This window comes from Xenopus laevis, chromosome 8L (assembly GCF_017654675.1).
Source record: "Xenopus laevis strain J_2021 chromosome 8L, Xenopus_laevis_v10.1, whole genome shotgun sequence".
Classification (NCBI taxonomy): domain Eukaryota; kingdom Metazoa; phylum Chordata; class Amphibia; order Anura; family Pipidae; genus Xenopus; species Xenopus laevis.
This window is the reverse complement of record NC_054385.1, coordinates 3,692,346-3,720,322: the sequence shown is the minus strand read 5'-3', so window position 1 is coordinate 3,720,322 and position 27,977 is coordinate 3,692,346. Positions and strand designations below refer to the sequence as shown.

The following is a 27,977-nucleotide window of genomic DNA, read 5'->3' as shown; positions in this document are numbered from 1 at the left end:
TCTATTCCGTGTGTTAAGGCCAACAAAATTAACTGGACAAAATTAAGAAGAGCTGTGGCTACATTCAATTCCTGCTCTGTCCATGCAGATAAAACTTTGAAACATAATCTGCAATCCAGTGAGCCTGTTGGTCCTTCCCCCTGACCTGGCAAACATGCCCAGCAATTGGGTAGTTTGGTCAAAACCAGACAAACCGCCCAACCAAAGTGTTTATGTATAACTAGCTAAACTTACTATGACTGTCTTGTTACGAACGAAGCATAGTGCTAAATCGTTTTTTCCTAATTTAATATTAAAAACAACCCCTTATGAACGTCAGAGCAGAAAAACTGTAACTAGGAAAGCTTGGTGAAGCTACAGAAGTAAGTAAGGCCAGTTGATCACATCCACAGGCCACAGTCCTGATCCAAGCACTGGTGTATCATTTACACTACACATAGTCTGATTACAGTCGACCACCTAGGTGTCCTCCAACTAGGGGTTCTTCAACTAGTTGTTCTCCAACTCTTGGTGTTCTCCAACAAGGGGTTCTTCAACTTGGTGTTCTCCAACGAGGAGTTCTCCAAATAGTTGTTCTTCTACTTGGTGTTCTCCAACAAGGGGTTCTCCAAATAGTTGTTCTTCAACTTGGTGTTCTCCAACGAGGGGTTCTTCAACTTGGTGTTCTCCAACGAGGGGTTCTTCAACTTGGTGTTCTCCAACAAGGGGTTCTCCAAATAGTTGTTCTTCAACTTGGTGTTCTCCAACGATGGGTTCTTCAACTTGGTGTTCTCCAATGAGGGGTTCTTCAACTTGGTGTTCTCCAACAAGGTGTTCTTCAGCTTTCTCTCAAACACTATTCCTAATAACAGATTTTTGTTTTTCCCCTATTGTGACGACCTGATGACATGGCTGTCGATGTCTCCTGGTGACTTACTGCCATGCTTCAGTGAATGTAGAGAAGCCTTTGAAAGAGGAATGTTGGAGACGCCACAGCAAATTAAAGTGAAATATTACAAGTTTCAACAAGCATCCGTGCCTGTAATGCCTAATCCATTAACTTTGGTTAGTGGCGCAGATCCATCTCATTCTAAAAGAAATATATTTCATGTTGAGGATTTTTCTTGATGAACTGATAATCGCCGTGCCTTACTGAAAATGTTCATAACTCAAAGATTTTTTGTTTTATGGAACTTCCCTAATACTTTAAGCAATTCTCCCCTACCCTGAAGTTTCAAGGTTGATTTCCCGCCAGGCTCCTATCCATATTTTGCTGGTCTACACAGAGACTGGCTTGCCTCCTCTCCACAAATGTATATTTTTGGGGTATAAATCCTTGAAGAACAAGGAATTTGTGAATTGTGGGGATTGAGTTCTTGGGGGGCTATGCTATAAGTCAAGGGTATGAAATGTGACTTACACAGAGATGCGTCATACAATGCCCTTATTTGTAAATTAAACCTTTGGCCTGTATTAGGGGGTTATTTATCAATGGTCGAGTGCTCGTTTTTTTTTTTTTTAACCTTGAATGAAGTGGAAACTCGAATGGTATCTTGTATAAACAAGTGTGATAAACCCAATTCTGCGAGTTCGAGCCCCGCAACCTGAAAACTCGAATTGACTGAGTTTTCGGCAAAAAAATAAAATAAAACAACTCGAATCGCTCGATTCATTCGAGTTTTCAAGCAAGACCCTGAGTACAAAACGGGAACATCTTGAAATGGTTTCAATGACCTCTGCCATTGACTTCTACAAAACCTCCACAGGTTTTAGATGTAGTATTTTCGGATTCAAGATATTTCCAGGGTCAGGGTATAATAAATCTTAAACATTCAAGTTTTTTTTTTTAACCCAAAAATGGACGTTTTGATTACAACTCAGATTTTCGAGGAAAACACAACTCGGACCTTTAATAAATCTGCCCCTAAAATATAACTCAAAGGTGAACAACCCCTTTGATCCGTCACTGCCATTATCTTTGTTTTTGCCCATGAAATGTATTAAAGATGTCAGTTGTGTGACTGCTGTAATATGGTCATGCATACACCTAACCAAATATATTCCATTTACTGGAAATTGCTCTTTGACAATGGTGGGCGGAGCCCTTGCACCCAGGTCACAGGTTCAATTCCAAGCCCCTTATATTAAAGTCCATTTTAATATCAACGTCCCCTTTAAGCTGTTATGAGAATGACTTTAATGAACCCAAGGGATGTGAAAATACATAGGGTGTCCATGTAACCCTCTGTCGCTGCCAGGTCACAAATTTTGGATCCTTGTCACATGTCTGGATGCCGTAAAAGGGGGTTTTCGGTCATCTGAAGTCTCTAGAAAATGACCTACAGATGACAGTGGGAGGTTGAATTCTTTCCCATTCTCATGTCTCTGGACTATGAAGGTAGAATTCCTTTTTCTCATATGTACTAGTTAATATTTCCTACTAACAAACAGGCACTAGTGCAACGCACTACTGGCCAAGCACGGGGACCAATGTGTAGTGATGTAGCCAAGGAAACTACATACTGGTCGTCTTAGACCATCGATTGCTTCCCAGAACACAAACTGTGCAGCGTCCGGGAGCAACTTAACCAAGATGAGAGGTAAGTACCAATAAATGTAATATCTGTACATGCCCAGTGTATAATAAATTAAATTATTGCACCCTCAAGTGTGCAGCTTTATAGATAATATAGGTGTATACAGAGATTCCTGCTGCACATACCCCCTGTATAATGCTCATTATCTCATCTTTTCATTTAGAAATACAGATTTTATGAAGCCATACGCATGAAATAACAACATATTAATAGCAATATTTTAATGATCAAAATTCATGGCTGGGAATGTTTTACATTTATTAAATTAGCCTACACACAGCTGTGCCAATACAGGTATAGGATCTAATAACCAGAATGCTCAGGATTTGGGGTTTTCTGGATAAGGGCTCTTTCTGTCATTTGGATCTCCATACATTAAAAGGGCTATGGCATATGTTTGCCATAGTTGCTATGATCAGTTATCATAGGAACCAGAAATGAGTTAATGTAAAGGGATTGTTCACATTTGAGTTACTGTTAGGGGATATTCTGAGACAATTTGCAATTGGTTTTTATTATTTGTTATTTAGCTTTTTATTCAGCAGCTCTCCAGTTTGCACTTTCAGCCATCTGGTTGCTAGGGTCCAAATTCCCCTAGCAACCATGCATTCATTCGAATAAGAGACTGGAATATGAATAGGACAGGGACTAAATAGAAAGATTAGTAATAAAAAGTAGCAATAACAATACATGTGTGGCCTTATAGAGCATTTGTTTTTTAAGGAGGGGTCAGTGACCCCCATTTGAAAGCAGGAAAGAGTCAGAAAAAGAAGGCAAATCATTGAAAAACTATATAAAAGAAGGCCAGTTGCAAAGTTGCTTCGAATTAGCCATTCTATAACATACCAAAAGTTGGGTGAACCACCTCTTTTTGATTGATTTGAATCATTTATTTATAACGAAGTCTATTCGGCCGTAATTTAGCATTTTCCAGATAAGGGATGCTATACCTGTATATAGAAATATCCTTGGAAATAATATAATTGTTATGAATTACATTTTTTCCTAGCTTTTTTTTGGGGGGGGGGGAATCTTTCTTGTAAAATGGAAAATATTGACCATGTTAAAATAGACCAAACTTTATGCTTATTAAATATAGATGAAAAATGAACTGTATAAAGCAGCGCTTTCCACCAATTGCTGATTACATATGGAAAAAGCATTGATGTTTACCATTAAATGTATTTGTTGGGGGAGGGCATATTTTGATATACCTATACAGGTATGGGACCTGTTATCCAGAATGCTCGGGACTTGGTGTTTTCTGGATAATAGATCTTTCTGTAATTTTGATCTTCATACCTGAAGTCTACTAGAAAATCATATTAACATTAAATAAAGCCAATAGGCTGGTTTTGCTTCCAATCAGGATTAATTATATTTTAGTTGGGATCAAGTACAAGCGACTGTTTTATTATTACAGGTATGGGACCTGTTATCCAGAATGCTCGGGACCTGGGGTTTTCCGGATAATAGATGTTTTTGTAATTTGGATCTTCATACCTTAAGTCTACTAGAAAATCATATAAACATTAAATAAAGCCAATAGTGGTTTTGCTTCCAATAAGGATTAATTATATCTTAATTGGGATCATGTACAAGCAACTGTTTTATTATTACAGGTATGGGACCTGTTATCCAGGATGCTCAGGAACTGGGGCTTTCTGGATAACAGATCTTTCCATAATTTGGTTCTTCATACCTTAAATCTACTAGAAAACCATGTAAACATTAAATAAAAAGGAAATCATTTTTAAAAATTCGGATTATGTGGATAGAATGGAGTCTATGGAAGATGGCTTTTCCGTAATTCAAAGCTTTCTGGATAACGGATCCCATCCCTGTACTATAATGTAATATAAATGTACTTGCCTTTCAGTGTTACTGGGACTGATGATACTGTATGGAGCAGTGAGATTGGCCGGGGGAGGTCGGTGTTATGATGAAGGAATCTACGTGTGCCTCAGTGTTCCCAAAGGTGACATAATCAATATGTTTGGTGCCTCTGATGCCTCATCTAGGAATTATTGTTTTATTATATATAGTATTTGTCCTTCATGAAGAATCTTGTCGAAATGACTGAATCCACCTGATTTGACCCATTATTAAATGAAAGAGAAGGTTCCCTTTGGCATTAACTTTTGGGGTCTATTCTCAGCAATTTCTCAGCCGCAGGGTCTGCTTCCTCTGTAGTTACGCCCCTGCTTCTCCCTGCCCGAGACCTTACATTGCAGGCTTCTATTTGCATAGGCATGCACTCCCCACACCCATCCCGTGATAAGTAATATGGGAGCTACCATGTTGCTTGCTCAGGCTGAGACAAGTCTGCAAATGTTCCGTATACAGAAATAAGCTCCGTTACTCCAACTGAAGTTATTAACTTTTTATTTTAGATTATCCCTCTAACATCACGTCGCTTCTTTTAATAAAAACCGCTAAAGAAATCACCACATCCCTGTTTACGAGTCCGAACCTGCAATCTGTGAAAAGGCTGAACTTGGCGCTAAACGGTATAGAGAATGTCCACGCAGGGGCCTTCCGCATTTTCGAAAAATTGACCAGTTTTGTCCTGCACGGCAACCACCTGAAGACGATATCCCCTGATTGGTTCCATGAGTCGGTTCCGTTAGAAGCCTTGAACGTAGCCAACAACAGCATTGATGAAATTGGCCCGGAGATGTTGGCGGGATTGTCCTCGTTGCAGACTTTAGATTTCTCCAGTAATAGAATTAGTAAAATCAGAGGTGGCAGTTTCAGTGACCTCGCCAAGCTCTTCTTCCTCGATTTGTCCAGTAACAGCCTTTCCTACCTGCCCAATGATCTACTGAAGCCGTTACAGAATGCCTCCTTTAAATTGGGGAATAACCCATGGAACTGCTCCTGCCCTCATAAGGATTTTGCTGTTTTTTTACAAGGTAATAACAATGGTTTAACACCATCTTCCTTCCTGTTTCTTTTTGTTGTGTTTGATCATCGCATGCCCAATGGTGAGCATCAAATACGTCTCTAGAAGCACATCTTTTCTAATTTAGCTCTTGCCATTAGAATATTATAGTCCAACCAAGTTCTTGAGCTACAAACTCTCTGCCCTTCCAACTGTGTGGTGGTGCCATGAAAGTGTCCTGGTCCCACCAGCAGAATTAGTTATAGACTCTAGTCTAGCCGACTGCTTAAGTTATAGACACTCTACTTCTCCCCCTGTAAGATACCGTCATAGTGTTCTAGTCCCACTCACTGCTGGTTTCAGACAAGACCTTGGCATCTATTTTTTTTATGAATTTGCAACATATCTATTTTTATTATTTGTTTTTGTTCCAGAACTAAGAAATAGTTCCCGCTTGATGGATCCTGAGAAGGTTGTTTGCCACTCTCCACCCACCCTAAATGGAACTTCAGTTTGGAACATAACTTTTGACAACTGTTCATCGACCAACACGGAGAACCAACACGGAGTGGCCCAGCCGATAATCGGAACAGTTTTGCTGGTGATACTTGGTAAGGCTTCATAGTTAGCAGGAACATCTTGTATATGTTTATTTGGGACTGGGGTTTATCTTTGCTGTGTGGGAGAATAGGTTTTAATGATTAAGGGGGCAGATCAGGACCCGATCCGCCCCCTACAGAGAATCTCTATATGTGACATGAAATTAGTGAGTGTTGCAATTGGTCTAGGAGCATTAAAAGTCCAATAGCATTTGTTACTGTGTGTGTTTGAGAAGACATTATAGCCATTGACCTAGGGGAGTATATATTAACATTGGAGACAAACATTACTTGTGATGTTGCCTGTAGCCTCCAATCAGATCTTTGCTTTTGTTTTCTACATTCAAATTTAATTGCTGATTGGTTGCTATGGGTTGTGATCACAGGAGATGTTAATCTTTATTGTTAAGAAACGTGCCCCTTTGTGGGCACTAGTGTTGGACAGAGAACTTTGCTTTAGTAATTAAATATTTTTTTTATCTAAACTAAAAATGGATTATATGCGTATGGATTAAAGTAGAGATTGTCTGACTTTTCCAACTCCTACACTAACCTATTAACACTGCCCTTCTTAGTTCATGACAAGGGTACAGATATGGGGAAATATAGACATAGATACAAATATGTTTTCACCCCAAATTTCAATCTAACTAGCTTTAAGATGACCTTTTAGATCAGTGATTCCCAACTAGTAGCTCGTGAGCAACATGTTGCTCTGCAACCCCTTGGATGTGTCCTCAAAGCAGGGGCTCATTTTTGAATTCCAGGCATGGAAGCAGGTTTTGATTGCATAAAAACTAAGTATAGTGCCAAATAGAGCTTCTTGTAGGCTGCCAGTCCACATAGGGGCGACCAAATAGCCAATCACAGCCCTTATTTGGCACCCCAAGGGACTTTTTCATGCTTTTGCTGCTATCCAACTCTTTTTGCATTTGAATGTGGCTCACGGGTTAAAAAAGGTTGGGGACCCCTGTTTTAGATATAAATGGCATTTAGGCATTATCCTAAATCCTTAACCTAATTGCCCTTTAGGCTGATTCCCCCTGCTACTGCCCAGTCTGGGAAAAACTGGATTTAGGATATGACTTTCCTAAGTCATCCTTCTTTTTTCTTTATGTCATCCTTTTCCTTACCTGCTAGATGCATTCATATGTATTTTAATTAGACATGACTCCATATAGTTGGTATTTTATGTGTAAACCAATAATCTGCACCTACATTTAACTAGATAATCATGAAATACATGAATCAATAGGATCATCAGGATAAGCTTACCGCTTTCCCAGTTGGGTCCGGGTGCTCATGCCCCAGACCTTCAACATAGGGGAGTAAGTGCCTGCCTGTCATTGAATTGCCATCAATAATCTGCCCCACCACAAAACAATGAACTGTTTAATACGTTGATACCACTCAATACAATTTGCTTTTTGAAAAACAACTGCATTGTTGTCTATTTTGTTGCAGCGATGATTTTTTTCCCTTTGCTGCTCTTCCTTATTTGGAAGAAGAAACAAGAGAAAAAACAAGTGCAGCCAAACGAAGATGGGATAGACTCAAGGATTTCTAGTGACACGGGAAGGTGGACAGTGATGGGTGCAAAGATATCCTTGAAGGGCGTGTTGTTCAACAAGGAGCATTCCAAAGGCCACTCTAGAACATGTAAAGTGCTTAAAATGGGTCGATCTAAATCTGCCTCAGCCATCCTGCTGAAATCTGATTTCTTTCAGTCAAATACAAGTCAACTTAACTTACAGTCAAATACAAGATTGCATCACGGCAAGGATGAAAAACAACAGGCATGCCAAAAACAGCACTTTACAGATAAAACAGTTTCCTTCATTCTTGGCAACATTGACAGTCACAACATGGACCTGTGCTATTACAATAACTTAGATACTTACCAGGGTAAGAGTTCATCAGCTGCTGGCTCTCCAGTAATGACAGCGGAAACAACTCAAGATATTTGCCCTGATTTCTATCCATGGCATGATTCTTCTCATAGGTGGGCAACAGCAATCCTTTCAACAGAAGCACAACGTAACTTACCATTGCCGGATTCAAATTTGGACAGCCTGGGTCCTTTGGTATATTTAAGCGTTGACACAAAACCCAAAGAACCAGTTGCGATCGGTTCTACAATTCAAGTTGTTGCTCAAAAGAATAACCCCCTAAAGCTGCGCCCTTTAAGACGTACCTACACTTGGCCAAAAGAGAGAGTACAGTCTGACCAAGACACAAACTCTTCTTATGAGCTCTTCTTAAAGACACTCCATATTTCTCCTAAACCATCTTCTAGAACAGATAAAAACAGTCAATCCAATATGGATCAAAATCAGAATTGTGGACCACAAGCAGGCTGTAGTCGTCATTTTGATGCATTTAATATTCTATCAGAACAAGCAGAATTAAAGGAAGAATCAAGATTAGATAACATATCTTCTCAAGTTGGGAATCCTTCAAAAGAGAAAAAAGGAGAATCCAAAAATCAGGGTGGAGTGTGCCAGCCCGTTTCATTGACTAGAAGAGCCTATCAAAGCTCAAGCCCCTATAGCAGCAGACAAAAAAGACATGTTGCATCTTCAGAGACGGCTTCACAGAGGGAAGAACTTAACAGTCGGGACTCTGTCGAGCGAAATAATCAGAGGATGACCCCCGATGACGATACATTACTTGAAAACAATGAATACAGTTTTATTGACCTGTTGCATGAAGTGGTTGAGAATCACGGCAGGTGGACTCGAGACAGATGGAGGCAGAACCACCAGCAAAGACTTCCCCACCGTTCCTCTCCAATGTCTTTGAAGGAATAAGTACGCTTTCACGTGGATGGGCACTGGTGGACTACGACTTACTGAAGTTCAATGGCATACCATATATCAACCTGAATTACCGGAACATAAGAAGGGGGCCAGAAAAGCCTATCTATACTGTAATCAATATTGTATATGTAAGACTATGCTACAAGGGTGCCTACACTTGACAATGAACATTTCTGGGCCAATTCTGTGAAAAGCTATCCAAAAGCTATATGGACTAAGTCTAGAATTGCTTCTCCACTGTATTTAATATAGTTCACCACATGACTTTATCCACCCACATTGAAAGGTCTCATTTCTGCCGTGCCTTTAATCTTTACTGTAACGACAGAACCCATGCCACCAAAGCTATTTTTATACATTATACACTGTAGAATTCAATCAGTGTGAGCCCATTCTCTTGGTTTCATTCTATTAATTATATTGTTCTTGTACCTATGCCAATTTAATATCAAGCTGCCTATGCCTACTTGTGTATCAGCGGCACACCAAATCCAGAATGTGCACGAATATATTCTCAGTATTTTGTGTTTTCTTTTTTAGTTCTAATGGTAATTTCAGCTTTTTTTTGGTATTAAGATGTTTTTTTTGATGCCGTGTATGTATTTTATTCGATATTTTACTTACAAAGAGTGTGTCTTTGCTTTATGATTTAAATAAATGCTTGGTTGGCTAGTTCTGGTTAACTAAGTTCTTGAGGTTTTTGGTTAATGATATAATGGAGTCTGGCACAGTGACCATGGGTGTCCGCAGAAGGGGCAATAGGGGGTAGTTGCCCCACCCTGACATCTCCAGCTACTTCCAAGAAATTGGTTGTAAATTTAATTCCCAATGACATAAAACATTTTTTATACTTCCTACCCCAAGGCTAAGTTATCTTCTGCACTGTCATGAATAGGTTCATCTTTAGGGCCAGGGCACACACTATTTCAAGAGATTAGTCTCCCATCGACAAATCGCTTCTTCTCCGGGCGACTAATCTCCCCAAACTGCCTTCCCGCCAGCTAGAATGTAGATCGCCGTGAGGATGGCAGTCGGATCGCCAGACGTTTCCTCATGAGGCAACTTCGGAAAATGAAGCACTCGGAGTGCCATCCCGCCGGTGGTTTAGATTCAAGCCAGCGGGAAGGCAGTACAGGGAGATTAGTTGCCCGAAGAAGAAACGATTTGCCATTGGGCGACTAATCTCCCGAAATAGCAGCGTGTGCCCTTACCCTTAGTGGGATGCTATACTATGTTATATTGGCTTACTTGCCCCCCCCCTCAGGAAAATTTTCTACGGACACCCATGACAGTGACCCTTATTGGATAAACATCTTGCTTAAACCGATGGCATGGGATAAAGTGAAGGCTATGAAGAAAATAAGGTGAAATAATGTCTTGAGTATAGAAATATAATGCCAATTGTTCCCTTACTGTTGCATTTCTTCGATACTTTGCCCTACAGCCTATTAATAATCAACATTTCAATATCTTAATCTCAACGTGCGTGAGAACTGCCATACTATCAGTCATACTTAGACCGAAAAAAATGCACATGGAGTGCAATGATCAAACCATGGCTTGTAGTATTACCCTTTCCCAGAATGCTCCCTTGTGATTCTCTAAACATTTCTAGGAAGTCGTAGTGAATCTCATTATAAATTATTATACTGTGCTATTTAACATGTACGACCTACTGTCAAATATAAATATATTAAAAGTCATCTTAGAACTCTAGCTGACACTTAGGGTAACTTATCCCTTATATAAAGTTTTTACATGTGCTAACTTTCGACAGTTTTTTTTTAAAGTTTGTTAAAGAATAGCTTTTGTGTGTCCAGATAACTTCTTATTAAATGGTTTTAAGTTGGTTCAGTTTTTTATTTTTTCAAGGAATTTGTTGCCTACTGGTACAATACAAACAAAAATGAAACAAGACTGGAAGAAAAACATTTTCTATGCTGTAAAGTACACGTAGACATTGACTCAGATTTCATTTTCTTCAGATTTTCGTTTCTTCAAATTCGAATCCATTTTCCTTCGTTATGATTTTAGTTTTAGGATGGTAAAGAACGTGTAACGGTGAATTCTGAAGGGATGTTAAAGTTCACAAAAGTCACAAGAGGCTTTTTGCCGTTAAGAAAATCCAAAAGCAATGAATTATCAAAGCTGGACACATATATTATATAAAAATGTATTTTTATATAATATATTGTATTGGAAAATAATTATCCCGTATTTTGTTTTAAAAAAATGTCTATTTTGGCAATTTCTACGTTTCTAGTTTAAGGTAAAATATTACCGCAGGTTTCTTTCAACTTGAATCACAGACATTACCCTGCCCCGTTTATTTGTGGCCTTTACAGAAATCTGTAAAAATCTGTGGTTTTTGCACTTATTGGGTGTTTACATTTCTTCTTCTCTCTTCTTCTTCTCTAGGATGTCTGTTGCTCTGTCTGATTGCCTGGATAATTATGTGCGCCCTCCCAAATCACTGGAAGAACAAAGTGAGAAATACAGATGAGCATAGGTCTCGTCCAGATTGCAATCTACGCAAGAGTTCCGCAGAAACGACACCAAACAGCTTGTTGGTTGGCTCTGTGATTTCACATTCTAGCATCAAAAAGGAGAGTGCAAGTGTGTCCGAGTGCAGATGTGGAAAGAATGTGTGTCCCCGCAATCAATATGAAGACGCTGGTGCAAATAGCAGCCATAAAATCAACAATAAGGATCGGGACCAAGTCTCAGGAACCCGATTAAAATCTCCGTGGGGGAAAGGAATTGCCAGATGTTTAAGTTCTCCAAGTCTTTTTCCTTCTGACAGTCAGTTACAACATTTAAAGAACCCTGAGGTCCGTGCTGAGCATCCGTGTAGTGCGGAGATGCCAGAAGATATCTGTATCTTGGATACTCCACAGTCACAGACTGAGAGCAGCAAAAACATATGTATGAAGGACTCCTCTGATCAAGATTCTAAATCTGTTGATACTTGCTACACAAACACTGGTAGGTTTCTTGGATACATTGTATTTTGAGACTTTATTTGTTGTTGTTGGTATGTTTACCAGATTTTTCTTTCCCATCAGGAATGGTTAAATATTTGGAAACGGAACAGCAAGAGCAGACCATGACCTTAACGTGGAAACCTTACCTTAATTTGACCTTAACTAAGAAAAGCCAAACTTGGAGCACATTCCTTGACCTACCTAATGATTCCACAAAAAGCATCAGTGTGATTTCTAGGGACACAGAAGGGTCCACCGATGGTGTTAATGCAAATATGCTACCCCAGGCAAACCAAAATCTTCTGAAAATGAACCATGGACATTATGCAAGCGCCCCTTACCAAAAGGAGCATTTGTTAGAAAATGAGGTAGGATGCATTAGACACAATGGTTCCATGTCTCAAAGCCAACCAGAAAAGGGTATCTTTTCATTGCAATGTATGCCATCACCAGAAGATGAAGATATATTCCTAAAAAATGGTACTGAAGATGGCAACTTGAAACCAAGCAGTAAATTGTCTCCACTTCCCTCGTGCCAACTTGGTCATGTCTTTACACCAGCCCAAAAGAAGTCCATTAGTTACCTTAGTGAAATTGAAACCAATCTGGAAGATTCTAGAGGTAAATCAAGTTCTTCAGAACTTATCAAAAACAAGAAAACCTTTCCAATGTTGTATGAACAGCCAGCAAGGGAGAGATTTTGGAAATACCATACAAATTGTTGTGATGAGTATACACCATGTCCAACAGCTGCAAAAGTTTTGAAGCAGCAGAAACATTTAGAGGCTAAATCAGCAGACAATCAGCCGCTCTCCACTCCCCCTTCTGATGAGGAGCTTCTTGAAGGTAATGAAAGACTTCAAGTCAATCTCTTAGTCAGACTCTCACAGAGAAAGGATTTCAGGAATGCCGAGATGCCCCAATGGAAATAGTACCCCGGTGAATGGTAAACTCACATTATAATGACCGTTGTTTTGTTTTCGTATTTTCAGACTCTTAGATCAAAAAGCTTGTGATGTTTACAGATATTTCTTCTTTAGTGCTACTAGGCTTTGTCAGTAAGTTGTTTAATTATTACTTATATCCAAATAGATCTGTTAGATTGTTCCCACTGGAAAGGTTTAAAGAACTTTGTCAGTGTTGTTTTAATCAACATGATAAAAATTCTGTTTAATTTCATATGACCTCACATTGACCACAGTGTCACTTATCTACCTGCCATTAGTCAGGGGTTTCTGGTTTTCAGTGTTTCCTAAACTGTGGAGCTGCCCCTCAACACCGTGGATGGGTAGCCAAGACCGAAGCCTAATTAGCTTGAAATTTGAGAGTGATTAACCTTTTTGGGTCTTTTTATATGTCTGTGACCTTTTTATGAGCTAAGTGGGCCCAACAATATTTTTTACTTCAATTGGGGAAGTAAACACCTGCTTAAATAGATAATTTTACTTGGTTATTTGCTCTAACATTTTCCTGTATTTGTGATGAATTTTACAGACCGAACTACTCAACCTTCCATACATGGTGAACACAGCATTAAGTTACAGCCTTCCTTGTCCCCAAAGAAGAAATGTGTGACCTTGCCTGATCTGAACATATACAAGCACGCTGCATGTGCTTCTTGGATACCAGAATTAGAAATTGCTCCACCAGACTCAGTAACTGTTTCACAAGAAGATGTTTTTCAAAACTGTTGTGCGGAAGCACTGGCTGATTCTGCCTCTCAAAGTTTTAATGTAGAACCAACATCAAAGGAAAGCTTGCATCCAGAAGTATTTATGGGCAATAATATTCAAAGCTTATTTCGAAGAGAAACAAGTGTGGATGCAATTCAAAAGTTATGTGATGTAGCTGAGAATACAAATGAAAACTTGTGTTTAGAGACCACAAAGGAGAAACCAGTTCAAGGTTTGTTTTCAGAAACTGTAAATGAGAATACATTTCAGGTTTTGTCTACAAATGAAGTTGCATTTCAAGATCTGCGGTCAGAATCCACAACTGAGAGGACATTAAAAGACTTGGGTGCAATAGCCACAACTGAGACCAAAATTCATGGACTATATTCTGAAGTTACAAGTGAATGTTCTGTTCAAAAATTGCATTCAGAGGTCATGACTAGTCCTAAAGTATCTATTTTGTCTTCCGGAGAAATGACTGGGTCTTTAACGGTAGGCTTGCAAATAAAAGCAATGGCTGGTTCGAATCCAAGGACCAAGCTTTCCAAAGCAGTGACTGTTCCTTCAGCTCTTGGCTTGTGTTCAACTTCAGTACTTGGGTCTTTAACTCAAAGTGGACAGTCAGAAATCATACCGGAATGCCTGCATCCTGGATCTATGACTGGTTCGTCTACTCAAGTGGTGTGCTCATCAACAATCACTAGGCGTGTCTTGAGTTCAATTAAAGAGTCCCTAAAACTGAATGCTGGCTTAGAGCAACCACACAGTGAACAAGGAGCAGATGCGGAACCTCTTTGCCATTTAGAAACTGTAGCATTTTCAGATTGTAGCATTAATACGAATAGGAGAGTTTCACACATTTCTTCCTCAGATTCCATACAGGCAGTTGATGAAGTCTTCAGATGGGAAGGGAACACAGATTACTCTGAACAATCTAGTGTCCCACAAGACAAAATCCTGGATGCTAGAAACAGTTTTCAAAAGAGTAGTGGCCCCAACAAGGGTGAAAATATTAAAATTCATGGAGAAACGGTTGTAGAATGTGATATGGAGGAGACTCCTATAGCATTTAAAACTTCCAAGGACAATGATGACCTACCTAAACAAAACCATGATCAAAATGATAAGAATAATATAGAAGGTGATCATAAAAATATAAACTTTGATTCTTCTGAGCACCCATTTAGTCTACTAGACTTACAACCAGAGGACAGAATATTCATAGTTGATAAGGAGGAGGTAGAACACAACTCCCAAATCAGACGAGATGCACCAATCACCAGAAAAGCTCGTAAAAGTGATATGGTGGGTCATACTGATAACCATTCATGGGATTCTGTGCTATTACCCATGAAGAAAGACAACCATTTTCAGAGATCAACTCGAAAAACATCCAAGGAACCCAAACTATGTGAAAATGCTGCAATCTGCAAACAAATGGAAGATAAAAACGATATGAAAAGTGCCTTGTCCTTAAGGCCTTCAAAAAGAGTTTACCACTCTGTGTTTCCAATATCAATGAATACATCAGTGGTTGGATGTTCCAATGAAGAAGAACACAATGTGTCTCTCAAAGCAGAACCTTCCAGTGAAAATACTTGGATTCCAAATATCTTGCCAGGACATTGCCCAGAGGGTCTAAAACTTAACCTGTCTGAGGAACTAAAAAATAAAATGATCGGCACTAGGGAATATCTAAGTAACTTGTATGCCAGAAGACCCAAAAAGACACTTCATGAAGGTACATCTGTGGAAGCGCAAGGAACACATGATTTAAGCATCTTAGCCAACCTTCATTTCTGCAAAGTGAGTGGAAGTGTGCTGAAGGAAGCTCTGGAGTATGAGGAGACACCTAACAAGCAGGAGCCTGACCCCAGTTTGGTTTCTGTTGATCCGGATCTTGTATACTTGCCACCTACTAATGGTGGCCGATAGTGAGATGGCTGTTCTAAATATCTTGTGCAAATTAAAAAAGAGCCTAGATCTTCTACTCAATTCTAACGAGGAGACCGTGCCCTAGTGATGTCTTTTTTAACTGAACATTTCTTAAATAAAGGCCTGTACAACCTGGATCATCACTCTAGGTTTCTGAGAATATAACATAAAAAAACAAAGAGTAACCTGTTAAAAAATATCCTTATAAATTTTGTATTTTGAATAGGGATGCACCGAATCCACTATTTTGGATTCGGCCGAACCCCTGAATCCTTTGTGAAAGATTTGGCCTAATACCAAACCGAATCCGAACCCTAATTTGCAAATAATTTTTTTTACTTCCTTGTTTTGTGACAAAAAGTCACATGATTTAAAGGATTCGGATATGGATTTGGTTCAGCCAGGCACAAGGATTTGGCCTAATCCGAACCAAACCGAATCCTGGATTCGGTGCATCGCTAGTTTTGATTAAAAAATAAATGGCCGTGTTTGAAAGTTAGAGGGCAAATTTATTCCATTTCCAGCTTGGGAATCCCGTAATATGAATTTTTGCTATAGTTATTTTTGGCATTTGTAGTTGGGAGAGTTTGTCTAAACGGATTCAACGGCTTTGAGCTGTAGTCCAACTGGTGTTAGAATTCAGTGGCAGCGATGATCTAGAACGCCCAAGTGGTTTGTTAAACAACAAGCATTGGGGTAAATTTATCAAAGAGTGAAGTTCCGCCACTAGAGTGAAATTCCGCAGCTCACAATTCATTTCTATGGGATTTTGAAAGGCATATTTATCAATGGGTGAAAGTGAAAGTTCACCCTTTGATAAATACGCCTATAAAAATCCCATAGAAATGAGTGGAAAGTGGCGGAACTTCACTATTAACTTCACTCTTTGATAAATATACCCCATCTTACTGCAAAATGATAGTAAAACAGAAAATGATTTGTACATCAAAATGATTCAACCCCATTTGCCTATTTAAAATACAAATCGTACTTGTTTAACAACTCAACAAGACACATTATTTCATTTTTTGCATTAAATTGTGGTGAGATTTGCTTTTTTCAGGTAATATGTATTTACTAGTGTTCAGTAAATGCCAATTCAGTGTGTGTGATTCTATAGTCTTCTTTGGAAGCAGTGGTGTAACAAGAGTGCGCTGGGCACCCCTCCAAAAAAAAAATCTTCAGAGGTTCCCAGCGCACTCTGATCCGTATCCTGGGGCTTTCTGGATAACGGATCTTTCCATAATTTGGATCTTCGTCTACTAGAAAATCATGTTAACATTAAATAAAGCCAATAGGCTTCCAATAAGGATTAATTATATCTTAGTTGGGATCAAGAACAAGCGACTGTTTTATTATTACCGGTATGGGACCTATTATCCAGAATGCTCAGGACCTGAGGGTTTCTGGATAACGGATTTTTCCATAATTTCGATCTTCATACCTTAAATCTACTAGAAAATCGTGTAAACATTAAGGGGGTTATTTATCAAAATCTGATTATTTAAAATAAAAAAAAGTCAAACCAAACTGGATCTGGGGAGTTTTTTCCCCAATCTGATTTTTTTCACCGAAAAGTAATAAATAGTCGGATTTTCAGGCTTATTTTAGCGCAGACCACAGAAACTTCCAAATAGGATAGGGACCTCTCCCATTGACTTATATGCGACCTCAGCAGGTCTGAGATGCTGGATTTTTTTTCTGATTCAGGCTTTTTTTTTTTTTGCAGCCTCAGGCTTTTCTGCATCCTGAAAATTGAGAGGGTTTTTTTTTTCACGTAAAATTTGAAACACAAAAATTTTTCTTGTTTTTTCCATTCAGGCGTTAATAAATAACTCTCTAAAAGTCGGATGCATATTTCAGTTTTTAGGCTTCTTCGTTTAAAAGTTAGCAACGTAAACAAAATAAACTATACGGCTAATAATCCAGCAACGGGTGCCAGGAAATAGATGTCACCTGAACAACTGCAGAAACGTCATTAAAAAAAATTTATGTAGCCTTTTTTCCTCCCCTAATCGGAGACTCGTGTCATCTCAAATGGCTGAGACAGTTTCTGCTAAGAAAGGATGTTTTTCATTTTGCTCCCAAAGGGATTCCAAAGCTGAAATAGGAAATGGATTGGCCTTACTGTGATACATTTATTGAATAGAAGGGATATGAGGAAGAGGTTATCCCATTGAAATCTCAACCACTACATATGACAGTTTAGAAAAATGTTAATACAGCTTAATTTATCCATGAGTAAGACTTGCACAGACCAACACACAATGTGGATTCTGTCCATCCCTTCCCAAAAGCTCTGTCTATAATATAAGGTGGTCGAGGCAACATTGTCTCACTCTTGGTTTAGAAGTGTTGCCTAGACCCTAGGATTCTATACTGGACAGTGAATAAAATGTCATCACTTATCAGTTGTATTATTGTAAATGTAGTCATGGGGGAGTGGCCCCTCTCTGTGTATAAAGGATTGTCCATGGGGCTATGGGGAAAGATTGAGCCTATGGGAACCACTAAGGTCTGTAAATCCTGGTGCAGTTACAACCAACATAAACCTTCTGTGGTCCATCTCCAAACATGCAACATGCAACCTATATGAACATATTATTATTATTATAGTGCCAACACATTGCGCAGTGCTGTAAATCAATGTGTTTATACAAAGAAATCACATGAATTACATATATAGAACATACAGAGTTACATACATTATGACCGGTACAAAAGGTAAGGAAGGCCCTGTGCAAAAGAGCTTACAATCTAAAAGGGGAAGGGAATGAGAGAAAGGTGTGGGAGTGGCACAATCAGAAATAAGCAGGTGAGAGATGTAACGTATGGTATTGTATTTGGTGGCTAAACAGAGTGAGGGGAGGCTTCTCTAAATAAGTGGGTTTAAGAGATCATTTGAAAGCAGAAAGATGGGGAGAAAGTGGGTTTTAGATTGTTAGCTCCATTGGCACAGGGGCTAATGGGAAGTTGCCTGGAAGCAGCACAGGACACTAACTTAATTACATATCACTGGCGGCAACAATAGAAACAAAGTCAGTGTAACCCTTTCATTAGGCAGAATAGTGGCACTATTAACCTGTTCAGTGCTGGTGCACTCCACCACTGGGCTGAGCAAGGGAGGGACTGGCTGGACAGGTTAATAGTGAGGCTAAGCAGGGAGTAGGGCAGCAGTCAGGGGGTACTGGGAGTTGTAGGTGGAAGAGCTTGTGGATAAGCATTAGTCAAGCTAAAGGTGCAGCTAAGGGCTAAAGTGACACAGTGACAGGAGTGAGGCTACAGGTGGGCTAATAAGTCTGGGCCCAGTCACCTTATCACCTTGTAGCCCTAGTTAAGTGCAACGGCCAGAGACTTATCAGCTCTAGACTGGGACTCAAAATAGGCCCTGGCGTTTCAGCTACACAGAGGCCCAAACACCCCCCAATAAATAGTGACTGACAACTTACTGCAGCCCCTCTGGCATTTGCCACAACTCACACATTGCCAGTCCAGGCCTGGTTGTTATTACACAGGACAAAGCAGAGCTGGCACAGCCCCAGTCAGACTGGCCCTAGACTAAATAGCCATTCATTCTCCATGTTGCACTCGTCTCTCTGCAGCCGTCACTACACATAGTCTATATTAAAAGACCAGTAAGACCAAAACATGACTATTTCTATCCAATGCACTGGAAATAACTGTGTGTTTGCTTCACCAGCACTGCTTCAATTTATTGGCTCCCACAGTAAAGTCCGTTTAGTTTAACCAATGGGAAGATAGCTTGTACTGTGTATATATACATATGTATTACAATGGAGCTTATTTGGGGGCTTCACAGGTTCCTCCCCGGCAGGTGTGGGGTCTGATCTAAATCCCTGGAAAGTGGGTTTAGCGAGTGTAGGCAAGGCTGCATTGTATTTGGGTGGGCATGGCTAATTAAGCGGTTTTAAAGATGTGGGCAAGGCTACTATACATATTTACAACAGGTATTCATAATAATCAGGGGTATGAGGCTAATGAAACTCTGATCTAGAATTCTACATCCCCTCCTGGAGTCAACGTGCCATTGCCCATAACTATACAACTCTAGGTGCCATCTTGTTCCTACTCCTTGTTGTATGAGTGATTCCTCTGTTTTGTCTGCTAGAATTTCAAGGGATACTTGGCACACAAAAAGGAGTATGTTGTGCCACTTATTAATCTACATTATTAACCACATAACTGAATATTCCTATTTTTCATCTATATTTAACTTTGCAAGTATACTTCTCCCTCTGTTACTCACTTTGCATTTGTTTTTATAGCATTGTTGGATTTCAGATATTGTTTTTATACTTTTTTTGACGAGTGTTCCCTTTATTACTCCTTGTCACAAGCCCAGAGGTATTTAGTAAAGGTATTTCTGATAGGGCTGATTTTATCCCATTGTACTAATTATTACTGATCCGGACATACGTGAATCTCTTCCACTTCTACTCTCACTGATCAGCTTTTGTCTATCAGCTCTTTATAAAGGCTTAGTATCTATTGTTTCTCCTCTTCCCATTGTATTGTACTATGACATGGGTCGTGCTCTAGCTCCACCTTGTGGCATAACATGAGAATAGCACCCAAGTCAGAAATGCAGGGGTTTTATTGCCTGGGTGCTATTCTCATGTTATACCACAAGGTGGGGCTGCAACTGAGAAGTGTTTTTTTCTCTTTAAAGTGCTGAAAAAACTTTATAATCCATGATAAAATCACCAAAAACAATGTAGGATCCTGTGTGGTCATGTGGCTCACGGCCTAGCAGAACCTATGGGCCAGAGTTTAAATTCAATGGCTGGGTAATTGGGTTCAAATCCAGTCAAAGCAGCATCTGAGATGTGTCTTTTCTCTTTTAAGTGCTGAACATCCATGATAAATTTACCAAAAACAATATCAGCTTCTGTGTGGCCAGGTGGCTCATGGGATAGCACAAACGGTGTGCTAGTGTTTAAAATCCCTTGACTGGGGTTCAAATCCAGTCAAAGCAGCATCTGAGATGTGTCTTTTCTCTTTAAAGTGCTGAACAAACAACATAATCCATGATAAATTTACCAAAAACAATGGAGGATCATGTGCAGACAGGTGGCTCGTGGGGTAGCCGTGCTGGGTAGCAAAACCTGTCGGCCTGAGTTCAAATCCCATCAGAGCGTAAGTTCAAATCCCATCTGTAACTGTGCGGATCACAGGCAGGTGGAGAGGAGGACGTGAGTTCAAATCCCGTCTGTGTGAGATCCATGTGGGTGCCGCCCACACTGCCAGATGGGTAAGGAAGGCCAGAATAAACATGGTTGGGACATGCGTCCTTGCAGCTCTGGGGCCCCGGCTGGGTCTGGGCAGTCTCAGGGTGGAGTCCAAACTCCAATCGAGGCCCTATCTGCAAGGTGTTGTGTGTCTCTCTCTGTGTGTGTGGGTATCCTTCAAATATGTACAGGCAGCTTAACAGCTCCTGACCAAGCTCCACTGGGGCAGCACCAGGGGTGTCCCAGTGGAGTGACAATAGAACTAAGTGGTTATGAAGAAAAAAAAGAAGAAAAAAGTGGCACTTAACATTATTTAATAACAAAGCTATAGTATTTAAATTCTAAGTGCCACTTTTTTCTTATTTTTTTTCTTCATAACCACTTAGTTCTATTGTCACTCCACTGGGACACCCCTGGTGCTGCCCCAGTGGAGCTTGGTCAGGAGCTGTTAAGCTGCCTGTACATATTTGAAGGATACCCACACACACACACAGAGAGAGACACACAACACCTTGCAGATAGGGCCTCGACTGGAGTTTGGACTCCACCCTGAGACTGCCCAGACCCAGCCAGGGCCCCAGAGCTGCAAGGACGCATGTCCAAACCATGTTTATTCCGGCCTTCCTTACCCATCTGGCAGTGTGGGCGGCACCCACAGGGATCTCACTCAGACTGGATTTCAACTCACACCCTCCTCTCCCACCTGCCTGTGATCCGCACAGTCACAGATGTGATTTGAACTCACGCTCTGATGGGATTTGAACTCAGGCCGACAGGTTCTGCTACCCAGCACGGCTACCCCACGAGCCACCTGTCTGCACATGATCCTCCGTTGTTTTTGGTAATTTTATCATGGATTATGTTGTTTGTTCAGCACTTTAAAGAGAAAAGACACATCTCAGATGCTGCTTTGACTGGATTCGAAGTCTGGTCCACAGGTTCCGCTATGCAGCAGTGGTAAGAATTGAACTCACGACCCTTACAGCGCAAATCTCACGTCTTACCCCTGCGCTATTGGGTCAGTCAAGAAAATGCTTCTATTCTTTACGAATATATAGATCTGCCACAAATACAACTAAAACAAGATATCGATCACTTGATACAATTTCCACATTCTTAGTAAATACATCATTTCAAAACGCTTTTAACGGGATCACTAAGCCCAGAGCTGTGGTAAGAATTGAACTCACGACCCTTACTGTGCAAATCTCACGTCTTACCCCTGCGCTATTGGGTCAATCAAGAACCATTTTCTATTCTTTACGAATATATAGATCTGCCACAAATATAACTAAAACAAATCTTAATTACTTGATACAATCTCCATGTTCTCTGTAATTATATATCTTCTAAAACACTTTAACGGGATCACTAAGCCAAGAGCTTTGGTAAGAACTGAACTCACGACCCTTATAGCGCAAATCTCACGTCTTACCCCTGCGCTATTGGGTCAATCAACAACAAGTTTCAATTCTTTACGAATATATAGATCTGCCACAAATATAACTAAAACAAGATATTGATCGATTGATACAATCTCCTCATTCTTAGTAACTATATTGTTCTAAAACGCTTTAAACGGGATCACTAAGCCCGGGGCTGTGGTAAGAATTGAACTCACGACCCTTACAGCGCAAATCTCACGTCTGACCCCTGCGCTATTGGTTCACTCAAGTGAAAACCTCTATTCTTTACGAATATATAGATCTGCCACAAATATAACTAAAACAAGATCTTGATCGCTTGATACAATTTCCACATTCTTAGTAAATACATCATTTCAAAACGCTTTTAACGGGATCACTAAGCCCAGAGCTTTGGTAAGAATTGAACTCACGACCCTTATAGCGCAAATCTCACGTCTTACCCCTGCGCTACTGGGTCACTCAAGAACCAGTTTCAATTCTTTACGAATATATAGATCTGCCACAAATATAACTAAAACAAATCTTGATCTCTTGATACAATCTCCATGTTCTTTGTAATTATATATCTTGTAAAACGCTTTAACGGGATCACTAAGCCCAGAGCTTTGGTAAGAATTGAACTCACGACCCTTATAGCGCAAATCTCACATCTGCGCTATTGGGTCTATCAACAACAAGTTTCAATTCTTTACGAATATATAGATCTGCCACAAATATAATTAAAACAAGATACTGATCGCTTGATACAATCTCCTCATTCTTAGTAACTATATATTGTTCTAAAACGCTTTAACGGGATCACTAAGCCAAGAGCTTTGGTAAGAATTGAACTCACGACCTTTACAGCGCAAATCTCACGTTTTACCCCTGCGCTATTGGGTAATTCAAGTAAAATTTTCTATTCTTTACGGATATATAGATCTGCCACAAACACAGCTAAAACAAGATCTTGATCACTTGATACAATTTCCACATTCTTAGTAAATACATCATTTAAAAACGCTTTTAATGGGATCACTAAGCCCAGAGCTTTGGTAAGAATTGAACTCACGACCCTTACAGCACAAATCTCACGTCTTACCCCTGCGCTATTGGGTCCCTCAAGAAGAAATTTACATTCTTTACAAATATATAGATTTGCCACAAATATAACTAAAACAAGATCTTGATCGCTTGATACAATCTCCTCATTCTTAGTAAATATTTAGTTCTATAACGCTTTAACGGGATCACTAAGCTCAGGGTTGTGGTAAGAATTGAACTCACGACCCTTATATCGCAAACCTCACGTCTTACCCCTGCGCTATTGGGTCATTTAAGACCCACCCGCAAATCTTTACGAATATATAGATCTGCCACAAATATAACTAAAACAAGATCTCAATCACATGATACAATCTCCTCATTCTTAGTAACTATATCGTTCTAAAAGGCCTTAACGAGATCATTAAGCCCAGGGCTGTGGTAAGACTTGAACTCAACAAACAGCACAAACCACACTTCTTTTTTGCCACACCTGAAAGTGATCTCTGATATTGATCACATGATAGAAACTCCCCATTCTTAGTAAATATAGAGTTCTAAAACATTTAGACAGCACTTTAAAAACCCCATTAAGTTTCCTTTTAATGTTGTCATCTTCAGTAAACAGGAATCTAAATATTTCAGATGGAACCTTTTTCATTTTTTCAAAGGTTTTAGGGAGAGTATGGTGCCTTTTTTAAATACAGGTATGGGACCTGTTATGCTGAATGCTCGGGACCTGGAGTTTTCCGGATAACGGATCTTTCTGTAATTAGGATCTTCATACCTTAAGTCTACTAGAAAATCTTATAAACATTAAATAAAGCCAATAGGCTGGTTTTGCTTCCAATAAGGATTAATTATATCTTAGTTGGGATCAAGTACAAGCGACTGTTTTATTATCACAGAAAAAAGGGAAATAGTTTTTAAAAATCTAAATTATTGGTTATAATGGAGTCTATGGGAGTCGGCCTTTCCGTAATTCGGAACTTTCTGAATAACCGGTTTCCTGATAACGGATCCCATACTGGTTTGTATCATGTGATCAATATCAGAGATCACTTTCAGGTGTGGCAAAAAAGAAGTGTGGTTTGTGCTGTTTGTTGAGTTCAAGTCTTACCACAGCCCTGGGCTTAATGATCTCGTTAAGGCCTTTTAGAACGATATAGTTACTAAGAATGGGGAGATTGTATCATGTGATTGAGATCTTGTTTTAGTTATATTTGTGGCAGATCTATATATTCGTAAAGATTTGCACTTTATTCTTGAATGACCCAATAGCGCAGGGGTAAGACGTGAGATTTGTGCTATAAGGGTCGTGAGTTCAATTCTTACCACAACCCCGGGCTTAGTGATCCCGTTAAAGAGTTATAGAACTAAATATTTACTAAGAATTGGGAGATTGTATCAAGCGATCAAGATCTAGTTTTAATTATATTTGTGGCAGATCTATATATTCGTAAAGAATTGCTGCAGAATCTTGAATGTCCAAATAGCGCAGGGGTAAGACGTGAGATTTGCGCTATAAGGGTCGTGAGTTCAATTCTTACCAAAGCTCTTGGCTTAGTGATCCCGTTAAAGCGTTTTAGAACGATGTATTTACTAAGAATGGAGAGATTTTATCAAGTGATCAAGATTTGTTTTAGTTATATTTGTGGCAGATCTATATATTCGTAAAGAATTGAGGTTTGTTCTTACCACATACCATTCTTACCGTAAAGAGAAAAGACATCTCAGATGCTGCTTCAAATGGATTCGAACCCGAGTCATGGGATTCAAACTCTGGCCCACCGGTTGTGCTATCCCATGAGCCACCTGGCCACACAGGATCTCACGTTGTTTTTGGTAAATTTATCATGGATTATTTTGTTTGTTCAGCACTTTAAAGAGAAAAGATACATCTCAGATGCTTCTTTGACTGGATTTGAAATCTGGCCCACAAGTTCCACTACGCAGCAGTGGTAAGAATTGAACTCACGACCCTTCTAGCACAAATCTCACGTCTTACTCCTGCGCTATTGGGTCACTCAACGAAAAAACTTAAATTCCTACGAATATATAGATCTGCCACAAATATAACTAAAACAAGATCTTGATCGCTTGATGCAATCTCCTCATTCTTAGTAAATACATCGTTCTAAAACGCTTTAACGGGATCACTAAGCCCAGAGCTTTGGTAAGAATTGAACTCACAACTGTTTCAGCGGAAAGCTCACGTCTTACCCCTGCACTATTGGGTCATTCAAGCAAAAAGTTAAATACTTTACAAATATATAGATCTGCCACAAATATAACTAAAATAAGATCTTGATCGCTTGATACAATCTCCAGGTTCTTAGTAACTATATAGTTCTAAAACGCTTTAATGGATCACTAAGCCCAGAGCTTTGGTAAGAATTGAACCCACAACCCTTAGAGTGCAAGTCCTACATCTTACCCCTGCGCTATTAGGTCATTCAAGAAAAAAGCTAAATTCTTTACAAATATATAGATCTGCCACAAATATAACTAAAATAAGATCTCGATCGCTTGATACAATCTCCAAGTTCTTAGTAACTATATAGTTCTAAAACGCTTTAATGGTATCACTAAGCACAGAGCTTTGGTAAGAATTGAACTCACAACCGTTTCAGCAGAAAGCTCACGTCTTACCCCTGAGCTATTCGGTCATTCAAGAAAAAACATAAATATAGATCTGCCACAAATATAACTAAAACAAGATCTTGATCGCTTGATACAATCTCCCCATTCTTAGCCAAAACTTTTCAATTAGTCTTGATTTTTTATTTAGTTTTTTTCTTAAAGGGGTAGTTCACCTTCAAGCTAACTTTTAGTATGGTATAGAAAGGACAAAACTTTTCAATTGGTCTTCAATTTTTATCATCTGCAGATTTTTTTAAAAGGTGGTTCACCTTTAAGTTAACTTTTCGTATGTTATAGGAGGGATAAAACTAAGCAACTTTTCAATGGGTCTTCATTATTTATTTTGTGTAGTTTTTTTTTCAACTATTTGCCTTTTTCTTCTGGCTCTTTCCAGCTTTCAAATGGGGGGGTCACTGACCCCATCTAAAACAGATATTCTCTATACGTCTATAAACATATTGTTATTGCTACTTTTTATTATTTTATCGTTTGATTCAGGCCTCTCCTATTCATATTCCAGTCTCTTATTCACATCAATGCATGGTTGCTAGGGGAATTTGTACCTTAGCATCCAGATGGCTGAAATTGCAAACTGGAGAGCTGCCGAATAAAAAGCTAAATAACTCAAAAACCACAAATAAAACCAATTGCAAATGGTCTCAGAATATCCCTCTCTACATCATACTAACAGTTCATTTAAAGGGGAACAACACTTTTAAGTGTTTAAAATGGTCCCATTTTACAAAACACTGCGAAGATTCCAGTGTTCCCTGAACAGGAAGACAAACCCCTTCATTTGTCATGGGACCCCCACCCAACAAGGAAGCCTTAAATGAGCACCTCATTGGTTGCTTTACCACCAGCTTAGCTTGGCTGTATATAAGCCCATAGCAAAGTTCACTCTCTGGTGCTCTCCAATGTTTTCCCATCTCATTATTGTAGATCGGCTTACACTTCAGCCTGAAACACCTTGCCCGAAATTTCATTATCATGCTCAGAGGGTGTATCTTATATCCCAGAAGATTGTTTATTATGATACTTTATTGTGGGCAAGTCATCGGACCCAAAATGTGAGCGATTTTGTGTTTAGACAAGGTCCTCGGTGTGAGACCTTTACGGCAGTGGTGGGCACCTTCTTCTTTCAGATATTGTAATAATAATAAATATTGTAATAATGAAGATGTGACCGTATGTTTTTGTGATTTTTGTTTCATCGCACCATGTTTTACATTCTCATTCCTAGTTCCTACCGGAAACTGATCTTCTCTTGCGTCATGGCAAAGCTCCAGCCCGTGTTGGTGCCTTCAAAATCAAGGGTTTCCAAGAAAACTGGTGAGTTCCACATTCCCAAAAGATGTTACCTGTCCTACACATACTTCTCCATCCCATCACTGTTCCCTGGATAACATGAGCGGTATCTCTAGTCAGATTTTGAGAATTGGACACCACAACAAAAAGTAGAAACTGTACCTACAAAATACCATGGTGGGACCAGAGAAGGTTCTTGGATTTCTCAACCTTTAGGTGTTCAGGTTTACTCTTTAGTAGTAATGGACGAATTTCTCCCGTTTCAATGAAAAATTAATGAATTCGAAATTCGTGAAATGGTGAAAAATTTGTGAAACTCGAAAATTTAAGCCTGCATCAATTTTGATGCTGGCGTTAAAGTCAACAGGCGTTCGTATAGTGTTGACGCACATCGATTTTGACAACTGTTCGGATGTGGGCTTTCACCGGCGAATTTATTCGCTGGCAGCAGAACACGGACATTCGCCGTGAATTAGAGCCAGGCGAATTTATTCGTCCATCACTACTCTTTAGGAGATAGGAGGTATTAGCCTTATGGGCCTAAAATGATCCCGGGCAAGTTTGCAAACAACTCATGTTAGGGGTCGGTAACTGACATATATTCCACATAATATGTTTATTACGGTTTGAATTGTAAATTCAAATTTTTGAGTTGGTTTTTTGGTCAAAACTAACAAATTCAAGTCGGGAATAATCCAAACGGGTATTCGAATTCGACAGATAGTATACCTTGACCCTGGGAACAACTCGAATTCGATAGTAGGCCACCTAAAACCTGCCGAGTTCATCTAGAAGTCAATGGCAGAGGTCCAGAGACCCATATGAAGATCTTAATAGCCTTCCTGACATTCCAGTGT

The 27,977-nt window shown here is 39.5% G+C and overlaps 1 protein-coding gene across 2 annotated transcripts; it reads left to right on the top strand.

The window, feature by feature from the left end:
• The first annotated feature begins 1,806 nt into the window (after nt 1-1,806).
• LOC108699510 lies at nt 1,807-15,605 on the top strand. Of its 2 annotated transcripts, none has more exons than XM_041572330.1 (7): nt 1,807-2,579; nt 4,456-4,554; nt 4,970-5,491; nt 5,895-6,071; nt 11,297-11,863; nt 11,944-12,708; nt 13,357-15,605. In XM_041572330.1, exons 1-7 carry the CDS (start codon nt 2,573-2,575, stop codon nt 15,468-15,470), a joined length of 4,251 nt encoding a protein of 1,416 aa, XP_041428264.1. In that variant the 5' UTR covers nt 1,807-2,572; the 3' UTR covers nt 15,471-15,605. The 2 variants fall into 2 exon arrangements, with proteins under 2 accessions (XP_041428264.1, XP_018087106.2); XM_018231617.2 differs by having other exon boundaries at nt 11,944-12,808; nt 13,357-13,438.
• Nucleotides 15,606-27,977: the final 12,372 nt, after the last annotated feature.

Excerpts from the sequence above, each read along its gene's own strand:
- LOC108699510 (XM_041572330.1), top strand. Across the intron at positions 4,555-4,969 it reads GTGCCTCAGTGTTCCCAAAG|ATTATCCCTCTAACATCACG; the intron begins GTGACATAATCA and ends TTTTTATTTTAG. Across the intron at positions 11,864-11,943 it reads TACTTGCTACACAAACACTG|GAATGGTTAAATATTTGGAA; the intron begins GTAGGTTTCTTG and ends CTTTCCCATCAG.